This window comes from Mugil cephalus, chromosome 23, assembly GCF_022458985.1.
Source record: "Mugil cephalus isolate CIBA_MC_2020 chromosome 23, CIBA_Mcephalus_1.1, whole genome shotgun sequence".
Taxonomy (NCBI): domain Eukaryota; kingdom Metazoa; phylum Chordata; class Actinopteri; order Mugiliformes; family Mugilidae; genus Mugil; species Mugil cephalus.
The window spans coordinates 11104694-11130530 of record NC_061792.1 but is presented as its reverse complement, the minus strand read 5'-3'; the positions used below and the strand labels follow the sequence as shown (position 1 = coordinate 11130530).

At 44.8% G+C, this 25837-nt stretch overlaps 1 protein-coding gene across 10 annotated transcripts in view; it reads right to left on the bottom strand.

The window, feature by feature from the left end:
- The window catches only part of LOC125000865 (dedicator of cytokinesis protein 9-like), a 41539-nt gene that overhangs the window by 2449 nt on the left and 13253 nt on the right, over nt 1-25837 (bottom strand). For 4 of the 10 annotated variants that reach the window (XM_047576584.1, XM_047576593.1, XM_047576587.1 and 1 more), the window contains 49 exons: nt 23000-23089; nt 22307-22389; nt 19889-19958; nt 19296-19391; nt 19039-19173; nt 18784-18958; nt 18565-18620; nt 17615-17689; nt 17391-17531; nt 16566-16907; nt 16403-16485; nt 15671-15793; nt 15504-15583; nt 15226-15413; nt 14713-14778; nt 14390-14482; nt 14134-14245; nt 13929-14047; nt 13201-13287; nt 13038-13127; nt 12828-12943; nt 12680-12749; nt 12467-12592; nt 12320-12391; nt 12090-12236; nt 10572-10655; nt 10373-10484; nt 10110-10288; nt 9916-10023; nt 9624-9735; nt 9416-9546; nt 8596-8710; nt 8449-8515; nt 7274-7321; nt 6775-6911; nt 5892-6007; nt 5669-5806; nt 5392-5574; nt 5201-5314; nt 4904-5119; nt 4757-4814; nt 3395-3501; nt 2808-2930; nt 1858-1971; nt 1673-1678; nt 1161-1307; nt 868-1078; nt 368-558; nt 110-210 (listed from right to left, as the gene is read on the bottom strand). In XM_047576584.1, coding sequence (XP_047432540.1) covers nt 110-210; nt 368-558; nt 868-1078; nt 1161-1307; nt 1673-1678; nt 1858-1971; nt 2808-2930; nt 3395-3501; nt 4757-4814; nt 4904-5119; nt 5201-5314; nt 5392-5574; nt 5669-5806; nt 5892-6007; nt 6775-6911; nt 7274-7321; nt 8449-8515; nt 8596-8710; nt 9416-9546; nt 9624-9735; nt 9916-10023; nt 10110-10288; nt 10373-10484; nt 10572-10655; nt 12090-12236; nt 12320-12391; nt 12467-12592; nt 12680-12749; nt 12828-12943; nt 13038-13127; nt 13201-13287; nt 13929-14047; nt 14134-14245; nt 14390-14482; nt 14713-14778; nt 15226-15413; nt 15504-15583; nt 15671-15793; nt 16403-16485; nt 16566-16907; nt 17391-17531; nt 17615-17689; nt 18565-18620; nt 18784-18958; nt 19039-19173; nt 19296-19391; nt 19889-19958; nt 22307-22389; nt 23000-23089 — 5753 coding nt within the window. The remainder of the gene's footprint in view (nt 1-109; nt 211-367; nt 559-867; nt 1079-1160; nt 1308-1672; nt 1679-1857; nt 1972-2807; nt 2931-3394; nt 3502-4756; nt 4815-4903; nt 5120-5200; nt 5315-5391; nt 5575-5668; nt 5807-5891; nt 6008-6774; nt 6912-7273; nt 7322-8448; nt 8516-8595; nt 8711-9415; nt 9547-9623; nt 9736-9915; nt 10024-10109; nt 10289-10372; nt 10485-10571; nt 10656-12089; nt 12237-12319; nt 12392-12466; nt 12593-12679; nt 12750-12827; nt 12944-13037; nt 13128-13200; nt 13288-13928; nt 14048-14133; nt 14246-14389; nt 14483-14712; nt 14779-15225; nt 15414-15503; nt 15584-15670; nt 15794-16402; nt 16486-16565; nt 16908-17390; nt 17532-17614; nt 17690-18564; nt 18621-18783; nt 18959-19038; nt 19174-19295; nt 19392-19888; nt 19959-22306; nt 22390-22999; nt 23090-25837) is intronic. The other 6 variants (XM_047576585.1, XM_047576590.1, XM_047576591.1 and 3 more) reach the window with 2 other exon arrangements.

Genomic DNA, 25837 nt, shown 5'->3' with positions numbered 1-25837 from the left:
TCCAGAGAAAGTGGAGGCAGGCATTACCATGCATGTGTGCATTCAGTAAATAAAGCTTAAAAGATCCCGTAGTTGTCAGGCTATGATTCAACATTCACCCCTGAAGTACCTGAAGACCTCCTTGAGCTGTTTGACCTTGTTGTCTGGATATTTCTTGGCACTGCTGTCGTCTAGGAAGGCTCTGGCGTAAGCGAGCGGACCTGCGTTTACCTGGATAACAGTCGAGGTCAAAGGTCTTTTGAAAACAATCAACCTGCCGTAACAAGACTTATGACGGTTAAACACCACGATAAGAAAAAGAGGTCAACCCCCGGTTGTTTATTCAGATCGAGTGGGACCTGCGACGGTCCCGTAACCCGTCTCGTACCTGGACGCTGATGCTTCCTTGCAGTTTGAGCTGCAGGCGGATCATGTCGACCTCGGAGGCCGAGCACAGCAGCCGCAGCTCGGCCACCTTGGCGCTCATCTCGTCTATGGCCACCTCGATGGGGCTCAGGTCCGTCTGGTGCTGGTACATGACCGCTATGCGCTTCTTCACGTAGGGGAAGCAGTGGGTGGCTGGGTGGGTTTGTGGAAGAAAAACAAGACAGATGCTTCCTCAGATACGTGGACATGCCTTTTACACGCATGGTATAATGTGCGTCCATGGCAACGTTCATAAAGGGGATGTTAACCAAGATCTAGAGCCAAGTCTCTATGAGGCAGAATGATTATTAACAAGGCGAGATAACACCCGAACACAGGGAGGAAGCTGTCCTTATCTGGTCTCAGAGGTCACTGCAATCAACAAGACAACCAGGAAGATGTCCTCGTTCTTTTTTTTTATGTCGCCCAAACCGCCATGAAAGACACATTAAGGAAACGTACTGGTGAGAACCGTCCGCCTCTTGCACTGCTCCTCCACCCCTCCCTGCTTCTTGCCCGACACGGTGAAGGGCGTCTCGAACACGAAGCGCCTGATGTTGTGGCTCTTTTCGAAGTCGGTCTTCCTGTCCTCCAGCTCCTTGTCGTCCAGGTACGGCGTCACGTGCGTCACCTGGATGTAGGCGTACTTTAGGTCCAGGTCCTTGGGGTTGACCTGCGGGTGCAGAGGTGGTGACGAGGCTTTTTTAAAAAAAAAAAGCACGGGAGAATCAGCAGAAACACGGACGCGGTCCCACCTTGCCAGAGTCCTGGATGATCTTGACGTTCTCTTGGCCAAATTTGTCCGAGTAGAGCTTCAGGAGCCTTTGGGAGATTTCAGACAGCGGCGTGAACTTGGGCTCCTTGTAGATGTACTCCTTTCCATCCTCATCCTCAAAGAAGCCCTGCGGTTCATAGACAAAATATTTAAACAGCACGTCGCAGAATACAGATCACGTTAAAGAAAGATAAGGACATGCAACAATCCGCCAATAACACAAACATGGTTATATTCATGCAATCATGTGCACAGTCGAGTGTGCGGGTGGAAACAGGCAACACCCCGGTAAAAAAAAGTTACTCGATTAAAAAATAAAGTGCACAACGTGACATGCATGAGCCACATTAGTCGTGTTGCTCTCCACTACCGGTGGTCACCAATCATCGGTTCACGTCAGAGCTAAATCTAGGTCGTCTACAAGTGAAACACAACATCCCCCGGACAGTAAAGAAGACGAGGACACACAGGTCTACACCTCTACTCACTTACCGCAGCCTTGGAGCGGGAGGGAAAACAAGAGAAAGGTCGATTAAAGAGAGTTTTAGTAGGGGTACGTTCAGATTTAAAGCAAAATGACCGTCGTGCTTTTATTTTGAAAAGTTTGGAGTGGTTAGCATCCATGCTAAGCAGAAACTGTCTGTAGCTTCATTAAAATGTGTCTTTTTTTGACTTACTTGTCCGAAGAAGGCCACCCTGAAGTACGTGCCCAGCAGTCTCTTGCCGGTGTGCATCACCTCCATCACTTTAGTGTAGGCGCGGTGCAGCGTGTCGTACAGGTGCGTCAGTTTCTGTTGCACGAACGCGCAAAAGAGTTTGACGTTAGCGTTTTAGGGTTACGGCCTTTGAAGAGGACTTGTGCCAAAAAAAAAAAAAAAAAAGATGCCATTAATGTCCCCAAAAATTTTGCCAATTTTAGCTTTTTATGAATGAGAAAAAAATTGTTGCACGCTAACTACAATCATTACGGTAGCCGGTCGTGCTGCTATTGACATCACAGACATAGCAGTTTAAATATGGTTAAATATGAATAAATATGTCAAAATAAATGAAACAGTGTCCCTGTTTCTTTATTTCATCTTGATAACATTTCATTCTTCTTCATTTATTAGTTTTTTTTTTATCGCCGAGGTGTAAATGTCCCCAGATTTCTATCCCGTGTTAGCAGACAGTGCTAACACGGGGCCACGCTAACCTGTTTTACTACTAGTGTGGGATTATTCTACAATATTTACTCATCATCACAGTAAAATAGTCCATCCTTAGTCAATATACTGCAAACAAAAACAAACAAACAAACAAACAAAAAATTACCGTAATATACCGTGATACCGTCAGCATTTTTGAAAAATACTGTGGTATACATTTTTTGGTGGTACGACCCAGCCCTAATACCTAGTTGGTCCAAGTTCACAAAAATTACCTCCCGATGCATCGTCAATAAAAAGCTTCATAATTACAGACAATAATAGATTCTGAGAAACACCCAGAGATTCATTTCAAAGAGAGTGATATAATAAATTGAGATAAACATATTACGCAACGGTGCTGCAGTTAATTTTAGTATTTATGTCATAATTGCCGGCAGGTCACGCACAGACCGATAACCTGTGATGATAAAGGTCACCTCAAAGTCTCTGCGCTGTTCGTAGATGGGGATGATGAGCCTGTAGACGTCGGCGATGAGCTCGTAGCGCTCCGCCTTCCACAGGCCGTCGGCGCACTCCTCCAGCAGCTCCATCAGCACCTCCTGAAAAACGGAGAAGCTTCATTAGCCGCCGCAAAAGTGGACATTTCTGTTTGTCCTCGCGTCATCTCCGCGGGCTTCACCGGAGGACAAGGCCGAGCCCAGGTCGTAAAGGGGTTTTTTTTTTCCGAGCAGATGGGAAAGGTAAAAGCTGTGTTCGGATCATAAAGCCTCACACGTTCTGGCCATTACTTTCAATTTCAGGGTTATCAGTTCACGGAGAACTCGTCCTTCCTCCAGATAAGTGGTTTCCTCCAGAAACATCGAATGCACCGAGGCCCCCGTGTCAAAGCCCGCGCTGTTCTGACTTCATTTGCTAACTGTTGATGATCTCCCCAGAGATAAGAGCTCTTCTTCTCGACGACAATTACACGACACGTGACGGCAAAGAGGGGAATGAGAGCGCCATGGCAACGGGGGCGACGCAAAGCACTTAGGAAAGTTCAGAAGGTTCAGGGAAATCTGACCTCGTTGAAGTGGACATCCTGCATCCCCACGTCCTCCATCATGGCCGCCTCCTCGTCGATGTTTGGAGTGATGACGCGGAAAGAGGAGCAGCCCTGTCTGAACATACCTGACGCACACACAGAAAATCAATAATATGCATTATTATTATAATTTTACATTCAATAGTAAGTCATTCAAATAATACACAGGTTCAAATACTATTTTTTTATTCCAATCTAAGCCTCCTGTAGACAGTAGGCCCCGCCCCCTATCGCTACTGGGCCAATCACAACGCTGCATATTCCCCCAATGACAAAACATTTAATAAGTTAAAACTGTCGATTTATTTCACCATAAACATAGATAAATACTAACATACTAAAATATTTTGGATTGTTTTTAATGTGTATTTTAAGAAATTTAAATTCGTGGGAGAAAATTAAAGGAAATATAGATTTCGCGACACCCCTGCAGTACCACTGCAAGCCCCTAGGGGTCTAGTCTATGCTTTAGCTAATTTAAAGGTGACATCATAACGTGTTCATAGACGTTGAAGAGGAGATTAGACCTGAAATGAAGCAAAACTTCTGGGAAAAACTCAACAAACTTACAGGTGAGACACTGATAAGAAGATTCGTCAGATGAATTTATGTTACTTTCTATTTGAATATTAATGAAGTCATCAATCAGTTTTTATGTTATTATTTGTACAGGGAACTTTGGGTGATGAATTAATGAATTAATATTGACTAGAACTGTTCATCTTAATAATTTAAATTATTTTTATCATGTCCCTTAACGATCACTGTCTACACAAACATCTTAGTGTCCGTCCCTGGAACCTTTTAAACATCTGGACTCTCTCTGGTCCTGTATCTACAGCCTGTGAACAGATGACAGGTCTGCAGGGACGTCAGTCCACTCTTTCACACTCTGACCCCGCTGTTAACTGTCGAGTTGCATCAGCTTACAGCCGACTCCCTCCGGAGCCTGAACACTGTATCCGGTCTGACTCTGGCTCTTATCTCGGTAAAGCAGCGTTTTTAACACATCGACAAACACGTGACCCTTGGACCTGCTCTCAGATGAAGGATCCTGCGAGCGAGCAAAGGTGCAGAGAATGAGAAGAACTCTTTATATTATTTTATTCATCATTATTTCATATGTAATGCACTTTAAGAATTTTATTACGGCCCCGTAAATCATTCTTCAGTACACAACAAGTGTTTTTTTATCTGGGATAATCTCGTTTCAACTGTGGTAAACTTTACCAATGACCCCGTTTATGGCTTTTATATAATGATAAGACGGAGGCTGATACTGTAAAAGGAAGAATAACAATCTAAGGAAACACAAAATCCTCCTGTACTTTCCCAGCTCACCTTTCCTCCACAGGTACTCGGCTACCAGAGCGGCGACATGCACATAGCACATGGCTGCCTGCGCGTGAAGAACACAAACACGGTGACACATCGAGGGTAAAATCACGTTTAATCCAAATATGAAAATAAATTAAAAGAAGCCGATACCTCGGAAAGGTCTCCGTTCTTGTTGTGTATGCGGGCCATGCTGTCCAGCCACGTCTTGCGGAGCTCGGGGGTGCTGGTGTAGGACTTGGCCAGGCTGTACTGGAGGTCCACCAGCATCTCCGGGTCGTTCTCGTGCTCCTTCATCTGCTCCGTGGCCATGAGCACCGTCCGTATGCGCTTCGTCAGGTCCTTCACGTCGGACGGGAACGCCGTGTGCTGCAAAAAGTCGAGGTAATAAACCCACGTCCACGACGGGGAAGAAGGCGAAACCGACGCGGCGCGACGCCCTCTCCTCACCTTGATGCTCTTGTCGCTGTTGGCACAGTTGTTGATGATGGAAAGCGACTGCTGGAAGCGGGTGCCCCCGATGCCGATGACGTCCGCGATCAGCTGACTGACGGCGATCACCACCTGAGTGAACACCGGCGGCGGTCAGCGCGCTTCAGGAGACACGTCGGGGGAAAGGGCGCGACTAAAAAAGCACAAACCTGCAGGTGCGTCCGCACGAAGGACCTGCGGCCCGTGTAGTCGAAGTTGCTCTTCATGAGGAAGTAGAGGAGGTGGGCGGCGTCGCCGCGGATGGAGCTCAGCTTGGAGTTGCAGGACTTGAGGATCTCGTAGCACAGGGAGGCGCACATGTCGGCGCGGCCGTCGAAGAAGGTGCAAGGGAACTGGAGGGGGCGGAGAGGTTCATGTTCGTTAAGCTCTGCGTCGCGTTCTGCACACATCCACGTTTAGACTAGACACTGGGGTAAAGATCATCACCTTGTAGATGAACGTCCTGAGTGAGGTGAAGACCTGCTTGAGGGCGGCCTCGGACTGAGGGATCTGCAGGAAGCACAAGTGCACCTGGAAGACCTTCTTCATCAGGGGATTGTGACCCAGATCTGAATTCAGCTGGGTCTGAAAGCGCAGGGGGAGATTGAGGCGTTAGCGCGGCTGTGTGTGTGCGTTACGGGGGTGCGTGCGTGCCGGCCGCCGCCGATACCTTGAATCCCATGATGAAGATGCTGAGCGTGTCCAGCACCGTCAGACAGACCTCCGTGGAGACGTTGGCCTCCAGGAGGCACTGGCTGCTCACGTCTGCGTCCGTGTGGGAGTACACTGCACAGGAAAGAACAGACGCAAGGTCACCGTTAATAAAGATAATGCTTTATTGGGGCAATAACGCAGAGCACGGTGTGCTCGCGATAGACTGCTTTGTCATTTCTGTGACTAATGATGAGTTGGCTCATATTGACGTTTCTGTTCTTACAGTTCACCGCTACAGGTCAGTAAAGACGCCTTAGTGAACAGTCAGATACACTGGATCATCGCACACAGGTATTAAATTGATTTTGTTTAATTAAGCTGTCCACGAAAATGTCCCCAATTTTAGCTTTTTATGAATGAGAAAAAAATAAGTTGCGCGCACACTATAGTTATTACGGTAACCGGTCGCCCTGCCATTGATATCACAGACATTTTAGTTTAAATATGTTAAAATATGAATAAACATGTCAAAATAAAGGATTTTCATTTCATCTTGGTAACATATAATTCTTTTATTTTTTTTTTTTAAATCTCCAAGGTGTAAATGTCCGCATTTACATTCCAGCAGGCTAACACGCTAACACGCAGGCTAACACGAGGTCCATGCAAACCTGTTTTACTACTAGTGTGGGATTATTCTACAATATTTACTCATCATCACAGTAAAACAGTCCATAATAGTCAATCTACTGCATTAATTCCTCTCCTTTAACCAGCAGAAAATGTTGTGAACGCATGATTATGCATGAAAAAAAATTACCGTAATATACTGTGATGAAAACATACCTTGACAAGCTTGGAATTTAATTTAACTTCATAACTTTATAAGACGTTCTTACTGTTGCTGAAGGTGTGCGCGTTCTCCAGAGTTCCCAGTTGCTGCAGGCGTGCGTGCAGGATCCCAGCCCTGTTTCGAGACACGGGAAGAGTCAGAGACTTCCTGTCTGGAGCCACAGGCCCCGCCCCCTCCTGGCTCCTGTCGGGCAGAAGAGACGCACCATTAACGGATTAAAGACGCAATATACAGAACAGTAAGACAAAAATCAATGGCAGCGGACAGAAACTGGCGCTCACAGAAGAGTCATGCATTTAATTAAGCAAATAGAGAATGAAAGACATCCGTCTCTTACCCATGCAGGAGAGGCCCGGGGGCTGCAACACTAACCACAACTAACAACAACTTGGCAGCAGTGTTAGACATGAGAGGACAGACCGAGAGCAAAGTGTTAAAAGACTGAGTCAGGACTTAGTACGTGTGAGTCGTATTATTGCACAGAAGGAAAACAACAGCAGTTAGCGTCATTGACTCGTTGTTGTTGACGTACGACGTCACCGTACCTTGAGATGAATCTCTTGCCCATGTATCTGAACTGATGGAGGCAAACTCTGCAGGACACACACGAGTAGAGGTCGTTACCAGACGCAACACTATGCATTCATGTCTCTAAGGCTTTCTGAGGCCTAATTGAAGACCGAGGGCTGGGCGGTATGATCAAAAATGTATATTACGGTATTTTTCATAATTCTTACGGTCTCACTGTGTATTACGGTATTTTGGTTTTCATGCATAATCACGTGTTCACAACATTACTACTTGTTGAGAGAGGAATTAATGCAGTAGATTGACTAAGGATGAACTATTTCACTGTGATGATGAGTAAATATTATAGAATAATCCCGCACTAGTAGTAAAACGGGTTAGTGTTAGCTTGCGTGTTAGCCTGCTGATGTGGAAATCTGGGGACATTTACACCTCGGAGATAAAAAAAAAAAAAAAAAAAGCATTAAATAGAAGGAAGAAATGGGGACAATTATGGTTTAATTTATTTTGACATATTTATTCATATTTATTCCTATTTAAACTGCTATGTCTGTGATTTCAATAGCAGGGTCCGGCTACCGTAATGATTATAGTATGCGTGCAACTTTTTTTTTTTTTTACTCATTCATAAAAAGCTGAAATTGGGGACATTTTCAGGGACAGTTATAGCTAGAGGACAGGTCATCCAAAACTAGGACCGTCCCCAGATATTGGAGATGTCTGGTCACCCTAAAAAAAAAAAAAAAAAAAAAACAATCAACGTGGCACCATTTTTTTTGGCACTCGTCCTCCAGTTCTGCTGCTTAATTTTTAGCACATTTCCATCTTCACTTCCTCGCAGTTTAGAAGCGCTGCACTGAAAATGGCCCGGTCTGAAACAACGTCTCCTGGCGCAGCGCTCCGAATGCACCGGTATGTTACAAATGAAAGTATCTCGATATGAACCGGTACACCGCCCAGCCCTACGATAACGCATGAGATAAATTATCAATAAACCCAGAGGCAAAAGGGGCTAGTTTATCTAAAGCAAACAAGAAGTGGCTACTGGTATCACACCTAATAAAACAATAACTTGTGTAGTAAATTGTTTATTGAAATAAATAAACATGGATTCCCTTCTAATGTGATCTAATATCGAACCAGAGACGACGCAGACTTGAACCTTTAGACGAGGAAGCATTTCTGTACTTACTCTATCAACGTAAAGAAGTCCATTAGCTCTAAGGCGGCTGCTTTGTTCCAGTAAGCAAACAGAGCCTCTGTTGGTGGAGAAACGACGAGAAAAAGTGAGAAAAGATTTGCGTTTGTGTCGAAATCCAGTGCGACGTGCTCGCCTTACCCTCCGACATGCTCTTGAGGATGTGCAGGAAGCACATGAGCAGGTTTTTGATCTCGTCCCGGTCCAACTTGTCACAGCGGAGAACGGTGCTGCCCAGAGCCGACGCACACTGGTTCTAAGCAGAGAAGAAGAAGAAGAAAACAAAAAACACAAAAGTATCTTTTAGTTATCGGTCGCTGAGAACCGGAGCTTTCGAGATTAAGCGAGTCACTCAGAGGAAACCGAACTCCACAGGTGAGAAATGTGAAGGAAGCCCCAGCAGCTCTGCGCGTCGATATCGGAGGTTTTAAGAAAGGTTAACACCCAAAGCTCCCGAGAAACACCGAGGTTTAAGGTACTGACTACAGATAAATGTTTGGTACACTGTATCGCAGCTATAACCAAAAAACCTGCCGGTGGAGAGGCCGCAAACGCCAAATACTTGTATGGGTATGTTTTCTTGGCGGTGGCTCGCGTTCGGCTTGTCGCTATCGGCCTCCCGCGGGAGGAGGTCGGGCGGGGGCGCCGTGAGCAGCGAGAAGTCCATGGTGACGCGCTTGGTCGCGCGGCTCGGAGGCGGCGCCGGCTCCTCCAGCTCCGGGAGGATGGGGGGCACGTTGACCGAGTGCCTCCTGGCGAATCTGTCCTTTAGGTGGACGGGGGACGTAAGGGAATACGTCTGGAGGGACGGGGGTGATAATGCAACGTTAAAATGAATGGCTGATTTTTTTACTAGTGTGGCTCTCACCGAGCTGTGAACACCCTGAATACCTACAGCTGAACAAGGTGAATTATTATTATTATTATTATTATTATTAGTGCGTATGAAGCGGTCGTCTACCTTCTCCAGGGAGTTGGTCTTCTCGCTGTTCTTGTCCAGCAGGCTGTTCCCGGAGTCGGTGGAGACCAGAGAGCCTCTGGAGTCGGCGTGGTTCACCGAGCTGATGTTGGGAGTGGAGCTGTGGGGGGACGCTGCAGACAGGAAGTAAATGCTTTTACGTTAAATGAGAACAAAAACACAACTCAACAAACTGTGAGGGAGGAGTCACCTGTTCCGGAGATGACCCCAAACACGTCTTTGTGGAGGACGTTTTCGATGCAGCTCACGGGTTTCTGAGGAGTCACCATGGAGCTGGGCACCAGGGAGTCCTCCCTCGTGTTCTGGGACAGTTTAAAAAAAGAAAAATTAAATAAAGTCAGACAAGTGCTCTAATACAAAGTGGAAGCATTAATGAGAGTGGTATGCTAAGCCGGCATTAACCCAGTAATTAATATTTGGCTTTCTGGGAATGCAGAGAGGGTGTGTCAGTTCAGCGTCTGGCCGCTAGGGGGCAGGCTTACGCTGTGGATGCTGAGAGGAGCCGACTCCTTGATGTCCAGCCTGTAGACGTTCTCCTGAAGCAGGCCGAACAGAGGGAGGTAGAGAGTGGCCAGTCTGGCTTGTTGGCTCTGGAAGGACACGTTCAATTAGGACACAAATTTTAAAAAATATATATATATATATATATGTGGAAAAAAGAAGAACAAGAACGTACTTTCGCAGAGTAGCGGTCGTCAAACGTGTGCTTGATCATCAGCCCCTTGAGCACGTGGAGGGCGATCTGACGGATCTCCCTGTACTCCTGGAGAGCCCCGCCCACCTCCCTCAGCAGCAGCCCAACCAGGAAGTGGTTCCGGCAGAAGTCGTCGGTCAGAGAGTAGTCCAGCTGGAGGTCTGGAGGGCGATTGAAATTGAGCCGGGGGAGTAAATAAATCAGAAGCACGACAATTTACGGTTGGGGGGGGGGTCGGTTTTTACCTTGATACCTCTGTATTCTGCCTTTTCCAAAGGGCATGGGCAGATTGAGAGGGACGTAGTGTTCGTGGTTGCAAACCACCCGCAGGAACTCGAACTTGAACTCATATAAAGTCTGACGGGAACAGAAGAGGACGTTCGTGTTAGCTTCACGGTTGACGAGTTATTTAAAGTAAAGGGTGCGGTAGCAGAGTGTGTTAACCTTGGAGTCTCCAGGCACGAAGCAGTTCATGTAGCTGTTGATCTGCTTAAACACGAAGCCTCTGTCCATGAAGGTGAAGCAGCGCTGAGTGAAGAGGGAACAAACACAACGTCATTATCGCTGCTTTTTGTGGGGACACTGGTGAGGCTTCAGGCAACAGAGACGTTGGACACGATGCTGCACCTGAATGCACAATTCACAAGTCCTTTTATAATTTTACAATTTTACTAATCTGCCGCAAAGCAATTTCCTCATGGGGATTAATTTTTTTTCTCTGATTAAACTGTGTGGAGTGAGGATGATTTATGCATAACTCCTTAAGTCCTTGAGTTTGCAAACCAAGCTCACTTTGGTTAGATTACCGTAATTACTAAGGGCGGGTATCGGAAAGGACTCCACGATACTTGAGTCACGATACGATACATTATTGCGATATTACGATGTTGCGATATATTGCGATATTCTACATAGTCGGTCACTGAGAAATGTAATTTAAATGGATTTCAATGGGTTTTAATGGGAGGGATTTTTTGAATCGTGCATTACAAGAAAAATAACAACCCATCAAAATCAATGTTGCTACTAATCATGTCCAAGGCTCTAATAATGCCCTCAAGAAAATCCCACTTTGCGTTTAGATTACTGAAAATATTAAAATTTTTGTGTTTTTGTTTTGTTTTTTTCCAAAAAATTTCAATGCCATTACAAACACTGGTATATAAAGGGTTAAAAGTCAGAAAATAATCAAACTTTTGGTATTTGTGATTAGTATGGAAGTGGATTAAAAGATATATGTAAAAAAAAAATATTATATATGCTATTTTTAGGGCGTTTTTGAAGAGGACGCTTTTTCCCTTAATGGTAATAATATAACAATTTTTGTAAATAAAAACAAAAAACAAAAAAACCTTCAAAATCAATGTTGCTATTAATCATTGACATCCACTTTGCATTTAGATTATTGGAAATATTTCAATTTTTGTGTTTTTTTTAAAAAAAAAATGTTTGTTGCCATCGTTAACACTGGCATATAAAGGATTAAAGGTAAAACGTTTGGTATTTATGATTAGTATGGAAGCGGATTTAAAGATTTATGTAAAAAAAAGAAGAAAAAAATTAACACAGCTATTTTTAGGGCATTTTTGAAGAGGACACTTTTTTCCCTTTACGGTAACAACGTAAAAATTTAGGTTACACTGCGTAAAAATAGAGCGTCATGGGATGTGAGTTTGAAATATCAAAAGTTGCCAAAAAATACACACCGTTGCCAAATATGATAGCAAAAGCACAACTACCGCTAAATTATATATACTATATATAAAAAAAACCCCAAAAAACATTGCACTTTACATGTGCCATTACGGTAATTTCACTTGCGTCTCTCCCAGAACGTTGTTTCACTCTTACAGCAAATTATAAATATCTACCAGATATTGATAGTTCAGGCTGAAACACGTCCTCACAGGACATACTCTGAGGCTCGGGTGTGAAAGGGTTAAATCTGCGAGGGACGCCAACCTTAATGAAGACGGCCAGGCTGTGGTTGGCGTTGCGAGCCGCGTCCAGGTTGTCCTTGTACTTCTGGGTGATGTGCGGCATCAGCATGTTGACCAGAGTCTCCACCGCGTGGTAGAAGGACGCGGAAAAACGCTGGTTCCTGGTGAGCTGCACGCAAAACGAAAAAGACTTAGAGGAGACTAGAAGGAAAGAAAGAAGAAGAAGAAGCCGAAGAAGCAAAGAAACAATACCTTGACCTTCCCGCTCTCTATGAGATAGTGAGCCATTGATTTCACCAGAGCTTCAAAGAAGTACCACGAGTACTGCAACACAAACGACGCAGTCAGAGCAAGGAAACCAGAGCCAGTGTTTGCAGATGAGACTAGTCGTGAACGTACCTTCAGCAGCTTGTTGCTGGTCAGGAAGTCGGTGGAGGGCTTCAATATGGCCGTCATGGCTTTGGCCAGCTCCTCGTGAACGCTTTTCACACTCGTGGAGGAGTAAGTCTCTGGCTTGAACACAAACTGAAAGAGGAGAGTTGAGAGTTTGTCACCTGAAATATATAAATACATAATGAAATGAAATATATAATGAGGAATGTAATGAGGCACCTTGATGTAAGACCTCAGGTAATGTTCTAGTCCTTCTTCATGACACTGCGCCACCACGTGAACCATCACCCTGGAGGAGGAACGAGGAACAGATAAGTCTAAAAAATAGAAAACCCACGCGTGAGCTGAAGGTTAAAGCGCCGCCGACCTGGTCACGTTGACGGCCACGTCCTCATGCGTGGCTCTGGTCAGGACGCAGAACAGCTGGTTGAGGATGGTGGGCAGAAAGTTGACCATCACGTGACCCTCCATCGCGTGGAGGCTCTAGAGGGTTGAGAAACACAGATACATGCCTTCAATGTTTTCTTTTTTTTTTTTATTCCTTGGGGGCATTAGAAATAAACAGAGCTCTGAATACCTTCAGGTATTTCACCAGCTCCCCCTCTGAGGCTTGTTCAGACACCTCCATGCTTTGACAGTGGTGGAAGAAATTGTGCAAGTGCTGATCCTGTTGGAAGGAACGACATGTTTATACACACTTATACACTGATGATGTGATTATTTACATAGAGGCTTTATACCTGAGTGTAGACGGTGGAAACGAGGTGAGTCGAGACTTTGAACAGCGGCTTGCCTCCGTCCACCCACTTGATCTCCAAACCAGAGTGCTGCAATGACACAAAAAAATCGCCTCTTTACACTGGACGAAGCAAATTAAATGCACAAATAAAAGCTGCTTCCACCGGATCGGAGCCGCGCAGCTAAAGGCTTTTTGAAACTCTAGGAGCCTGCGCTCTGAGGACGAAGCCATCTGTCGGCTCGTTCTGGTACTGTGAAGATAAGACGAGAGCCTTTAAGGGAGCGTACACGCAAAGAGAATTTAAAATGTTAATCCCGAAAACGTACCGTGACGTGATGAGCCGGGATAAAATTCAAAGGACTGAATCGTGAGATGATGAGCAACAATAACCTGCCTCTAGAGGGACCTTAAGACAACGTTTTAGGCCTCTTGTACAGTTTTTTTTATACTTCATTAAATATTAAACACACAGCAAATTTATTCACCCTCATGAGAGAAACAGCAGTGTTCGGGGTTGATACTGATTGCTGGTTTTTAATGGGTTTCTTTTAGATTACAAGGTTTCACACAGGCACCATCTTCATCCACTTACAGCTAGAGCAACAGAGGAAAATACTTTGAGCTGCAATAACGACTCATTAGCGCCGACATCTGAGACATTTGCCAATACAACCTTTAAAGCTCCACTTGTAACTTCATTTAACGCACGCTTTGATTGTGTTTCGTTACCTTGCTGACGCCATCGTGGGAGCCCAGGTACCCGGCGGGTAGACTGGCCGCCACGGGCAGCTGCTGCTCGTTCATGATGACTCTACCGTCCCGTAGGAGAGGCAGCCACGCCGAACCGACTGAGGGTACAAAAAAAAAAGAGGGGTAAAATGCAAATAGCGCACAATACGCACAGTAGATATATATCTGAGAGGCGGGAGCTCACCTGGAGCCTCCACCAGGTCTTTCTTCTTGCTGTTGCTGTCGCAGCTGACGTGGTAGAAGGTGAAGAGGAGGTGGTGCTTCTCGTGCAGCTGTGTCGGCAGCTCTATCTTTATCTGGAGGCGAGAGAAACACATCACCGGGGGTAGGTTGTTATTTATTTCTTAACGCAGACGAGGCTTTGTTCAGAAACACTGAACCCAACAATAGAAAAGAAAAAAAGTTACTTCCAAAAAGTACTTCTAGAAACGGAGAAATACCTCGTCGTAGAACTCGGGGTTCTGCTGGTGGTGCAGGACGGCTGCGTACGCCTGCTTCGTGAACAGAGGCCCTCCTGGGCGGCCGTAGATGCACTGCAGCAAATTTTTTTAAAAAAAGTTAAAAAATATTTGATTGTAGTGCGTGTGTGGTTTAATGCATAGGCAGCCACTAGGGGGCGGTACTGCAGTGTGTCGCAAAATCTTTGGTTGATTAGACATTTTTTATATATATTTTATAAATATTTTTTAAAATTAACAAAAATCCAACATATTTTAGAATGTTAGCATGTTTAAAGCTAAAATATGCAATATGTGAAAAGCACCTTCAGTGGTTGAGCTTCATCCTCGTCTGAGTCCTTGAATTCGATGGACACGGCGATATTCCTCGCCTGAGCGGGGGAGACGAAGGCAAAATGAGGTTTCTGGGATACGTCTGATGGCATAAAAGCATTTTTTTTCCACTATCCTCTCCTTCTCTGGGTCTATTTCAGATGTCAATTAGCCTCATTTAGCCTCTCCAAATGCACGGGGGAAGGCGGGAGGAGTTTCCGATACGAAGCCGAATAACAATCCCGTATTAATGTATAATTGAGAGGCTGCCAATCTGCATAGGGATAATTCTATCCAGCTTCTCTGCTTGGCTGAGCGAGCTCGAGGCGGCTGCCAGTTGTCTCGTAAGCCGAACAGGAACACTAAAGTGATGATGCTAGGGGAAACGCGTGCCAAGCAAAAGCATTAGTTTCCAAACGGGATGTCTTTTAGAAAGGCTTTTTTTGGGTTGCACATAAAAAGATAACGACCAGAAAAGCTTCAAATTAAAGCTTTACTGTTTGTACCTTAGCAAAGGACTTCTGCCCGTCGTACTTGAGGTGCTTCGGGTAGACATAGAGGTGGTTCTTGTAGATGGTGAAGGGTTGGGAGCACTTAGCAATGCAGGGCACGAACTCCTCCACCTCCAGGAGGGCGCTGCCCGGCCCGTTTCCTTCAAAGTTCCTCACGGGGACGTAGGAGGAAGTGACGCAGTCTGCAGGCAGGAAAGAAAGCAGATGAGTTCGAGGTCACACTGCGGTTTTCATAAATAGACGGTTTGGAAGTAAATATTTGGAGGGTTTACTGGTTACATCCGGTGCCACGCTGTCAACGGTGACGTCCAAGTTCCCTAAGAGGACGGGGAGTTTGGCCATTTTCTCTGGTCTGTTGGGAGACAAAAAAAAAAAATTGTTACAGGCTGAATCAAAACAAGTTAGAGTAAAAAAAAAGAGAGCAAAAAGTGAAGCATACTTTCTGAAGTCAGTGAGCAGTTTGAACATGTCCTCGTCTGACAGCTTGCTGCTGTCCTGTCTGTACAGAGACGAGAAGCGAGCACTTTTGTCCAAAGTCCCAGATGCATCTTTAAACACAGGCCTGCAAAGACAAGAGCAACACTGAAAAAAATGGAGGAAAAGAGCAGTTTCACTTTTTTTCCAAAACATTTAGCTAAACTCTCTTTATCTGTCAATTTTACATATATATATATGTATATAATTATTTTCTTGACACTATTAACTTTAAACATAGCTAAATGCTAACATAATAAAATATGTTGGATTCATGTTAATGTGCATTTAAATAAATTTAAATTTGAGGGAGAAATTTTTTTAAAAATATATAAAAAATGGTCTATCAACCAAATATTTTGCAAAACCCCTGCAGTACCACCACATTCCCCCTAGGGGTCGCAGACTCCCTCTTGATGACCTATGATTTATAACTTGTGGAGGCACTGCAGGGGGGGGTTTCGCAAAATCTTTGGTTGATTAGACATTTTTTATACATATATAGGGATAGCTTAATATTAAATGCAAAATGCTAATAACAATGTTATTTATAAATAGCACTAGTTTAATATAGAACATATATAGTAGGTAGGGGGTCCCTACTTAATCTTAGCCTGAAAAACGTTGAAGACCCCTCTTATAAATCTTAAAAAAAGCTAAAAGTTCTATGTATTAACGTGAGCAGTGAGCGTCACACCTTGCAGACCAGGCAAATGGCATCCTGTACTGTCCCAGCCTGCTACAAGCCGTCTTAGCATTCTTCAGCACCTTTTGAGCCATCTAGACAAAAAAAAAACAACATCAAAAAACTTATTTTTACGGCTCATAACGCACAATGAGACCAATCTCTGCTACTGCACCTTGGCAGAGTCGGAGCTCTTCATGTAGGGCTCAGTGCAGTGGGTGATCCCGCCCTGTAAGACCTTCTCGATTCTGGCCACCAGGAAGATCTCGGGATGGGGGCACGTGACCGAGAACACCCCCAGTTTGGGATACTGCAGAGCCCCCTCTGGGAGCCCGCATGCCAGCCTCTGGGGGCCGCCGCCGCCGCCGCCGCCGTTGATTTGCGAGTCCGTCCCTCCGCCGTGCCCGGACGTCATCTGTCTGACCGAAGGGTGGTTGAGATCCACGTGGAAGTCGGCGGAGATCTTTCTGCTGTTCTGCACGTCGAAGAGGGACAGGACCACGTAGAAGGGCTCCACCTTGGATGAAATACGAGAGGAAGGGAAATTAAACAGACAGCGTCGGTTGGAGGGCTACTCATCCTTCCTAATGCACTTCTCATTTTCCACCGAGACCAAACGATGCGATTCATCTCCCCGCTCATTCTTTCCACCGAGCGTTTCCATTACACTCGAGCCGTTTAGGTGGAGGGGTGCGTGCGTAATAGCGGAGGGTTTCTAGCGTTAGCTGTCAAAGGAATCCTCCTTGTGCGGAGATACAGACGGTGGAGAGCGACAGCAGGAAACCGGCCTCAGACTGGGGCTAACGCGTGGTGGGAGGCCCGCTCCGGTTGCCACGGCAGCAGCCACTCTTTATGCCAACAACACCGGTTCTGACGAGAGGAACCAGCCAAGCGGGTTCGTCTGAGCTGTCTCCGATCTCCTCGAATGATTCAAACCTCACTCGTCTCGAGGACGTTTGCCAGAGAAACGCAGCAGCTATGTTTACACTCGATTGCGTACGTTTGTCGTCGGCCCTTCTTCGTTTTCCGCCACGCAGCCCTGCAGGTTGAAGGCCAGGTCGTGACAGCTGACCAGGACTCTCTTCCCGAACTTCTCCTCGAACTGACGCACGTCCGGCTCGATGCCGGAAAAATCCAGTTTCTGTGGAAGCAAGAAAGTTTAAAAGGCTTAAATTATGTTTTACTACAACAACAACAAAAAACTAACACTGTTGTGTTCCTTACCTGTGTGTCAGGGTCCAGAGTGAACAGCTTGAGGCGAGCTTCACTCCTCATTTTAGATTCAATATCTCTCGCAGTCTGTTCAAACAAATCAAGCAGCTTATTATAGATAATGGAGGTGAAAACTGAATCAAATATAAAGAGGGAACAAAAAAAAAAACTGAATAAGGAAATCTCAGCAAAGTGTAGCTACTTAACGTGGTCAGTGTACAAAGGAATATTAATCTACATCCTCCTTTGAGAACTCTGCATTTATTTCCCCCTATTGTGCCACTACCTTACAATTAAAGCTGAATTAGCTTGTTTTATGGCCACTTGGGGGCGTTGCAACAAGCAAAAACAGTGAAATGGTTAGTAATAACTTATTATACCTAAAATACCATAAAGCCTGGCTTGAGGTTGTATTTACCAACTCTTGAGGAAATATCTGTCTCGTTAGATGCCAAATGCTGCTCTATGCTAGCTAGCTAGCTCGCTAGTTGCTAACTGTTTCTGCCCTGGAAGTGAAAATAGTTCAGTTGTGAGCTAATAAACCAATACAATAAGCAGAAAGATGCTAAAACATAGGTCTTCAACATAGGTCTGCGACCCCTAGGGGTTCCATGGCGGTACTACAGGAGGGGTTCGCAAAATCTTTGGTTGATTGTACATTTTTTATACATATTTTTTAATTTTCCCCCACAAATTTAAGGTTGTGTTGACCTGATGCAGCAAATTAAAGAATCAGTGATTCTTTCCAAACTCTTTCCACAGAAACCAAACACACTACATATAGTAGTGTGGAAAACATGTGGCTGCACAAAATACAGCTGTTTAGCCGTTCTGCTCGAAACCCAGCTCCACGTGCGTTTCAGGCTGCTTCCGAGCTGATACATGGTTAGATAGTTGGCTTGTTGAGAGGTGCAAAATGGGGATTGCAAATATTATTTTAACGTGCAGAGGGGGAACACTACCTGGAAGGTGTCTTGAAACCCTCCAGAGGAAAGGTCTGTTTTTCCTTGCTCCTCATCTGTTGGAGAGATCAGCGCGCAGCTCTGTTAGCGCTTCCATAAAAACTTAATGATGTGTTAGCTTTTCCATAAAAAAATTAAATAAAAAAATAACAACTTAGAGATAAGTTATTCCACAGAGCCAACAGAAAGCATCAAAAGACAGAGAAAAACGAGACACACCGTCGTGCAGGTCTCCGTTCCTCTTCTCCTGCATGGCCTGTTCGAAGCTGCTGTGGAGAATCTTGTTCAGGGTCCCGATCCACTCGTCCATCTCCGCCTCGCTGTCCGCCGCCAGCAGGAACGTGCTCTTGTCCTGCATCTTCAGCTCGAAGGCGAACCGCCGCACTTTGCCGTTCTGCAAGTACACGACTTTTAGACTATGTGCACGCTCCCATTTCATGCTACGTTCAGTTCACACGCCGCCGAGAGGTTCACCTGAACGACCCCCATGCACGAGTCCAGGAAGATGGTCCCTTTGGGGTCCTTGGAGGTGTTCTCGTCCTTGTAGAAGTTGAGGTTGTAGGACCCATCGCCCAGCTGAGCCAGGTGGAAGTACCTCCTCTTGAAGGACTGCAGAGGAAAACACAGAGTCTTACGTCACCTCTTTGTTGCAGCTAATCTGCTATGACCACGGACTATTTAGTTGCATGCGGATCGGAAGAAACTGAATGTTAATTTAAGAGTCTGCTCACCCGCATCGTAACACTGATTGCACTGTTCATGTTGCCTTTGTACAGCCACCCATGTTTAGACACTCCTCCCTTCTGGGAGCCCAGAGACGCCGTGTCCTGGAGGAGGAAATGGAAACTGAACATTAAATAAAAACCAACGTCTCCTGCGTAAGAACACAAAACGGTTAAATTGCTTTGAGCTTAAGAACCTGCTGACAAGAGGGAAGGATTGTATTGACTGTCCAGGGGGACGGCTCTTCATTAGGATCAGCGCTAAGATCAACGCTGGACTTTTCTAATCGCTGGGGACGGTTGCCGCGACGGCGTGTCCATTAAAGGTCGCTGACCGTCGGTTAAATCGATGCCTGATGGTAATTAAAGGGAAGGGAAGCGCTGCAGATGCATGTTAGCTGTTCTTCTAAAAGCGAGGAGACGGAGGTCGGCTTGTCCCAAATTAAATTATAAGAATACACTACATGCGATAAATAAAAACTAATGCTCTAATGCATCCACTTGTAATCGAGTTTGTGTTGGAGGCGCCTGGAGGAAGGCTGGATCATGTGATCCTATAGGAGCAGGAGGAGGAGGAGGAGGAGGAGTTTGGGTGACCTTACCTCGTCTTTTTCCACATCTTCGTCCACCTCAAACAGGTGAGCTGCTAGTTTCTCAGGTCTCAGCACTTTACTGGAAGGACAAAGGGAGGGAAAGCAACCAAAGGAATCGCTATTAGTGCACGTGCCTGTAAATCACTGCCATATAAACACAGCTCATGAAGAAAGGAATGCTTGGAGAAAAAAAAAAAAGTGATTTAACAGCCAGTCGTGGTATGAAGGGAAATAAGCTGTAAACTTCCTCCCAGAGAAACAGGAGTCCCACGTTGTTGCAATGGTGCAATCACACTTCAGTGACGTCAGGTCGGTGCTGATGTGGTGATTAACGATGAACTTTTAGGGAACAATTTTAGATAATTAATTGTTTTAGGAAATCTGAACAGAGCCTCCCTTCTCTCTTGGAGGTCGGGAAGGAGGATTATGAATCTGCTCTTGCTTGTATTGTGATCGTATAGCTCAGAGGTTCCCAACCTGGGGTCCGCGGCCCCCCGAGGCGGCCGCCAGAGATTGTCTGATCTGAGTAGTTTATGCCTGTTTCACCAGTTTTTAACCAGTATTGCGCGCCGTCATGTACAATATGCACAAGTGTCACAATTAAAAAAAAGACCAAATTTAGAAATAAAAAAAAGAGAAGTCAATTGAGTTCATCGACCAATGAAATGAGAGTAAAGCAGCTTTCCCTCTCTAAACTAACATCATTAGCCAATCAGAAGGAGGGTGGAGGCGGGTCTTGGAAAACTTGGTTGACATCCAGATGCAGCTGATGCTGCATTCAAGACAACTTGGGAAAAAGAAATGACTGCTTCCAAAATAAATAAATAAATATCCGCTGCGCATATTTTAATGTTCAGCAAACGGCAACAATAAACCAAACTTATTTTTTTCTTATACAGTTAACCTGTAACAAGTCTGAAATTGGAATATAGAATTTTCGAGTTTTCATGAAGGCATCATCTAAGCGCGTTTTGAGTAAATTTATAAAGCTAGAACAATGTGTCCTAACCACAAACAAAGGACTTAAAAATAGTGAGGAAAAAAAACAACAACTAATATTAAATGTTAGGATGTAAATTTTGCAATTTAGAGTTAAAATATGATCTACAGTTGTTTTTGTATAAATTGAAACTGAATTAAATGGTTAAATTGCTAATCGAATAATTCCTTAAATTAATTATTAGAATTCAAAACTCAGGATTTTGTTTTTTACTTTAAGCCCTGAATATGTTTCATGTATAGATGGAACTACATGATACTCTGGAAGGTCCAATGGTGCATCTATTTGTGTACGGGGTACTTAGATAAAAGTAGGGGGGGCTTCAAACAACAGTTAGCTGCTATTAGCTGCTATTAGGTCTGGGTGGTTTACCCGTTCATACCTAATACCGCTGTTTTTTTTGTTAAGATATGAAAAATACAGTGCTACACGTCAGAATTTTCAAAAATACTGTCTACAATCTACATTTTCAGCCATATACCACCCAGCCCTCGCTGCTGTGACGGATGAATATAAGACATATCGTGAGCAGGTTGGAGAGTTACACATTTGCAGACAGTGGAGAGACATCCAGACTGGAGCAGGTGGTTCATGTGAAAAAGACAAAGTGGAACAGATCTGAAGTTTTCAACAAACGGGCTGATTTCGGCCACATTCTTGGCACCAAGGTGAGAGCGCTCTGAAGACCTGCTCCCATATTCTCGCCCCGTCGTTACTTTTTCGGCGACGCCCTCAGCTCTGCAGGATGCAGCTGAAACGCTGCAGCTGCTCCTCCGACCCCACGCGGACGCTTCGCCCTTTGACATTTGCGCGACCCAGCGATGCTCTGGGGAGCTACTCGCGTAAACAGCGCCGAGGCCGAGGTCGGGGAGCTCGTGTAACTTCTACTCTGTAATATTTTAAATCGGAACATCTGTGCGGCTCGTTCTTGCCGTCAAGGAAAGCGGCTCGGTCCAAGGACGTATTCCAAGGCATTGTGGGATTTTTTCCTTTATTTAATGACACCAGTCCGAGAATAGCGCCGCTTATCCTCGCTGGAGAAACATAGGAAGTCTTCCATTGTTTTTGTGGAAGAGCTCAGAGCTTCAGAGGGGAATATTTCCGTGTTTCCGGGGTTCTGGTTAAATTATTCACTGGGCTGTAAACAAAAGGGCAGTGTCACTGGACACAATACGATTAACAGCGCGCCTCTGAGGGCTTTTTCACTGCACATTCAGCTACACAACTACAAAGATAACACACGCACTTCCAATTAATTCCGTTAAATTAAAGGGTTATTTTACATTCTTTTCCCTCGCAGACATCAAAAGATGCTGATAAGATATCATAAAACCCACATCTTTGGTTTTATTTCTGTCACATTCTTTATTTAATAAGTGCATTAACAGGTTTAAGAGCCTTGGAAGGAAGCACCTCTCGGCACTTACTTTGGGAGCTGGCGGAAGTCTCCGGAGTACTCCTCGTACTTGTAGCTGACCACATGCCAGTCGGACTTGTAGGTTTTGATACACTGCAGAGAAAGAAAGAAAGAAAGAAAGAAAGAAGATCGTGAGTGGGAATGGGTGGGCTTTTAGGGATCTGAAATGCACGAGGAAGACAAACATTCATCTCAAAACTTGGCATTTCTTCGCAATTTAAGCTTTTTGTTTAGTAATTTGCTAAACAAATATTCTCTAAATGCGCCAACGATTTAAAAAGACCCCATTAATGAAAAGTAGTCACTAATTGTGGTTTCATTTGTTGGGATTTGTGCCGCGGGGGCTCTAAAAAGTGGAAATTCAGATCCAGGACATCATCCCATCTGGGGACACAGCTGCTCCAGATGTAGCCATGATGTAATTCCTGGCCGAGGCCGCGGGGACTATCACCTATCGCGCCGCACCCCGGCTAACCCCTCTGAAACAACATGACGTGAACCGCCAGCGAACTGCCGACTCCATCCGAGGCCGGTCAGAGAAGGGTGGGGACGACGAAGGGGAGGAAGTTCACAGAGAGGCCACGGATCAGATTGAGTCATATCTGAACATCTCCAGGGTGTGAGGAAGACTCTAAGCCTCAAACGTGGCGGTGCTGCTGAAATGGGTTTCGGTAAAAAGACGGAGAAGTTTTATCGGTTTTACCTCTTGGACAAACAGGGAGTGAGCTTCTTTCTCCGCAGTCTCTGGCACGGTGGAGAACAGAGTCCGGCCCTGGCGCCGCTGCGTTGAGATCTGAGGACGGAGACATGAGCAGAAGAAACGTTCATCCCGCCAAGTTTTGTTCGGTCTGAACTTCCCTTCGAAAAAGATCAAGGCACAAAAAAATACCAGCCTCCCAGGAGCTTCCTTAGGCATCAGGGTGAAATTTAAAATAAAAATGAAATGTAATCATGAAATTAAAGGAAGTAATAAGGGTTGTTCGGGCGGAAACTAGGCCCTTTAGTGAATTTGAGGCCGCCTGCCATTACTCTGGTCCTAATTCCTCGCCCTGCCAGCGTTATTAAATGGAAATAGCCAGAGAAAGAACAAAGGTTGCCTCGGGGCGTGAAGACCGCTGGACTGGCAAGTCTTCTGAGCCGTGGGACGACCGAGGCTGCCGCTGCTGCCGCTTAGCGTTCCACTTATCTGCTAAACCCACAGAGATGGGTAGGAAGCAGTGGCACAATGACCTAGTTTGGTCATGAATCTTCTGTTCACACGCTGGCAAGCGTGTAACTTCAATAAATGACATGCCAATAGATGCTTAGGCAACGGTTTGGATACGTAAAACTTGAGCTAACAGACATTTGCCGAAGCTATATAATATGAGACAAGAGTTTATTTGCATTTAACATTAGAAAAAATGTGCCTATTTATTTCCCTACTGTGAGTCAGATGAGATGTTTGACATCTATTTACAGTATCTCACAAAGTAGGACTGGGTGCTATACCGGTATTTTTTTCCATTACGATATGAATTTTTAAGACACTGAAAAAATGATGCAGCAGAACGAGAAGACTTGTGGCAAAGAAAAGGTGTCCAGACGTCCCCAATTTCTGTGCACAGTCCCAGTTTTGGATGACCTGTCCCCCGACAAAAGCCGTCCCGAAAATGTCTTCAAGTTTAGCTTTTTATGAATGAGAAAAAAATGTTGCCCGCAAACTACAACTATTACGGTAGCTGGTCGCGCTGCTATTGACATTACAGACATAGCAGTTTAAATATGTTTAAATATGGACAAAAATGTCAAAATAAATGAAACTGCAACTGTCGCCGTTTCTTTATTTCATATTTATAACATTTTTATTTTTTTTTTATGTTCCCAGATTTCCACATTAGCAGGCAGTGCTAACACAGGGCAATGCTAACCTGTTTTACTGCTAGTGTGGGATTATTCTACAATATTTACTCATCATCAAAATATTAAAATATTCCATCCTTAGTCAATCTACTGCTCAACCAGTACAAAATGCGCGACTATGCATGAAAAAAATGCCATAATGTACCCGTAATATACCGTCACAATTTTGAAAAATACCGTAATATACCGTCATAATGTTGAAAAATACAGTAATATACCGTCATAATGTTGAAAAATACAGTAATTACATTAAGATGTAAAAGTCCGTAACTGTTTACTCTAATGTGGGATTATACTACATATTACCATCATCAAAACTTGTAAAATTACCAGCAATCTATTACCAGTACAAAATGTATGGAAAAATATAACCCGTAATATACCGTCACAATTTTGAAAAATACCGTAATATACCGTCATAATGTTGAAAAATACAGTAATATACCATTATAATGTTGAAAAATACCGTAATGTACCGTCATAATGTTGAAAAATACCGTAATGTACCGTCATAATGTTGAAAAATACCGTAATATACTGCCATAACTTTGAAAAATACCGCAATATACCGTAATAATGTTGAAAAATACCGTAATATACCACCATAATGTTGAAAATACCGTATTATACCGTCATAACTTTGAAAAATACCGCAATATACCGTCATAATTTTGAAAAATACCGTAATATACATTTATGGTCATACCGCCCAGCCCTATCACAAACCTTTTTTTTTGTCCAAAGCGCACCGTCGTCACTCAGCTGTGAGCAAGAACCGCCGGCCGCCAATTAACAGCGCTCCCGTTAGCGGTTATTAAACCGGAGGCTTTGAAGGCCTCCACGAGGCCGGAGAAGCACGTGCGCACAGGCAGCGACGCTGTAGGAGGGCGCAGACAGCGATGCCACCGAGCAAACATTAAAGGCACCAGCAGGGAGACGTGTTAGAGACAGGAGGAGAGTCTTCTGATGTCCTCTTTCTAATTGGAAAGATAAAAGTGACTGTGGAGGGACTCTTTTGATCAAACATTTAAGAGTCTAGTTGTGTAAAAAAAAAAGCAATTATTCCACTTTTATTTGAGTTTGAATTCAGATCTTAGGATGAGTTCTTTATAAACACTTTACCTCCATCCACCTTGCTCATCTGGTGCATGGGTGTAGTAGTGTGCATGTACATATGTCTGGCTGGGCCCCTTCTCCTCCTCCTCCTCCTCCTCCTCCTCCTCTGAGACCAGTGATGTAAAACATATGGCAGCTTGGACAAATGGACGGACTCTCCTTTTTTAGAGGACCTCGCGCTGACATAATGCATTCCCTAGCCCTTCGCGTTACCCGGCTCATTTGAACCCTAAACCCCAAAAAAAAGTAGCAGGAACCCTCTCGTAATAGTGCGTGATTTCATAAAAACAAAACCACACACAGAAACAGAAACAGAGGACGGTTACTAATGGCCGTGCGCCGTGGACGGCCTCGTAATGAAACCCACCCATCATCTCCTGATTGTGAAACAGTCTGGGTGGAAGCAGACCGCGCGGTAGGTTGGACGTTTCCCACCGCATACCGCCGCTGCAGTGAACTCCGTCTCGCCGCGTGGTGAAATATGTCGTTTGTTTTCTCTCAGTCGAGGTGTGGACCCGGTGAA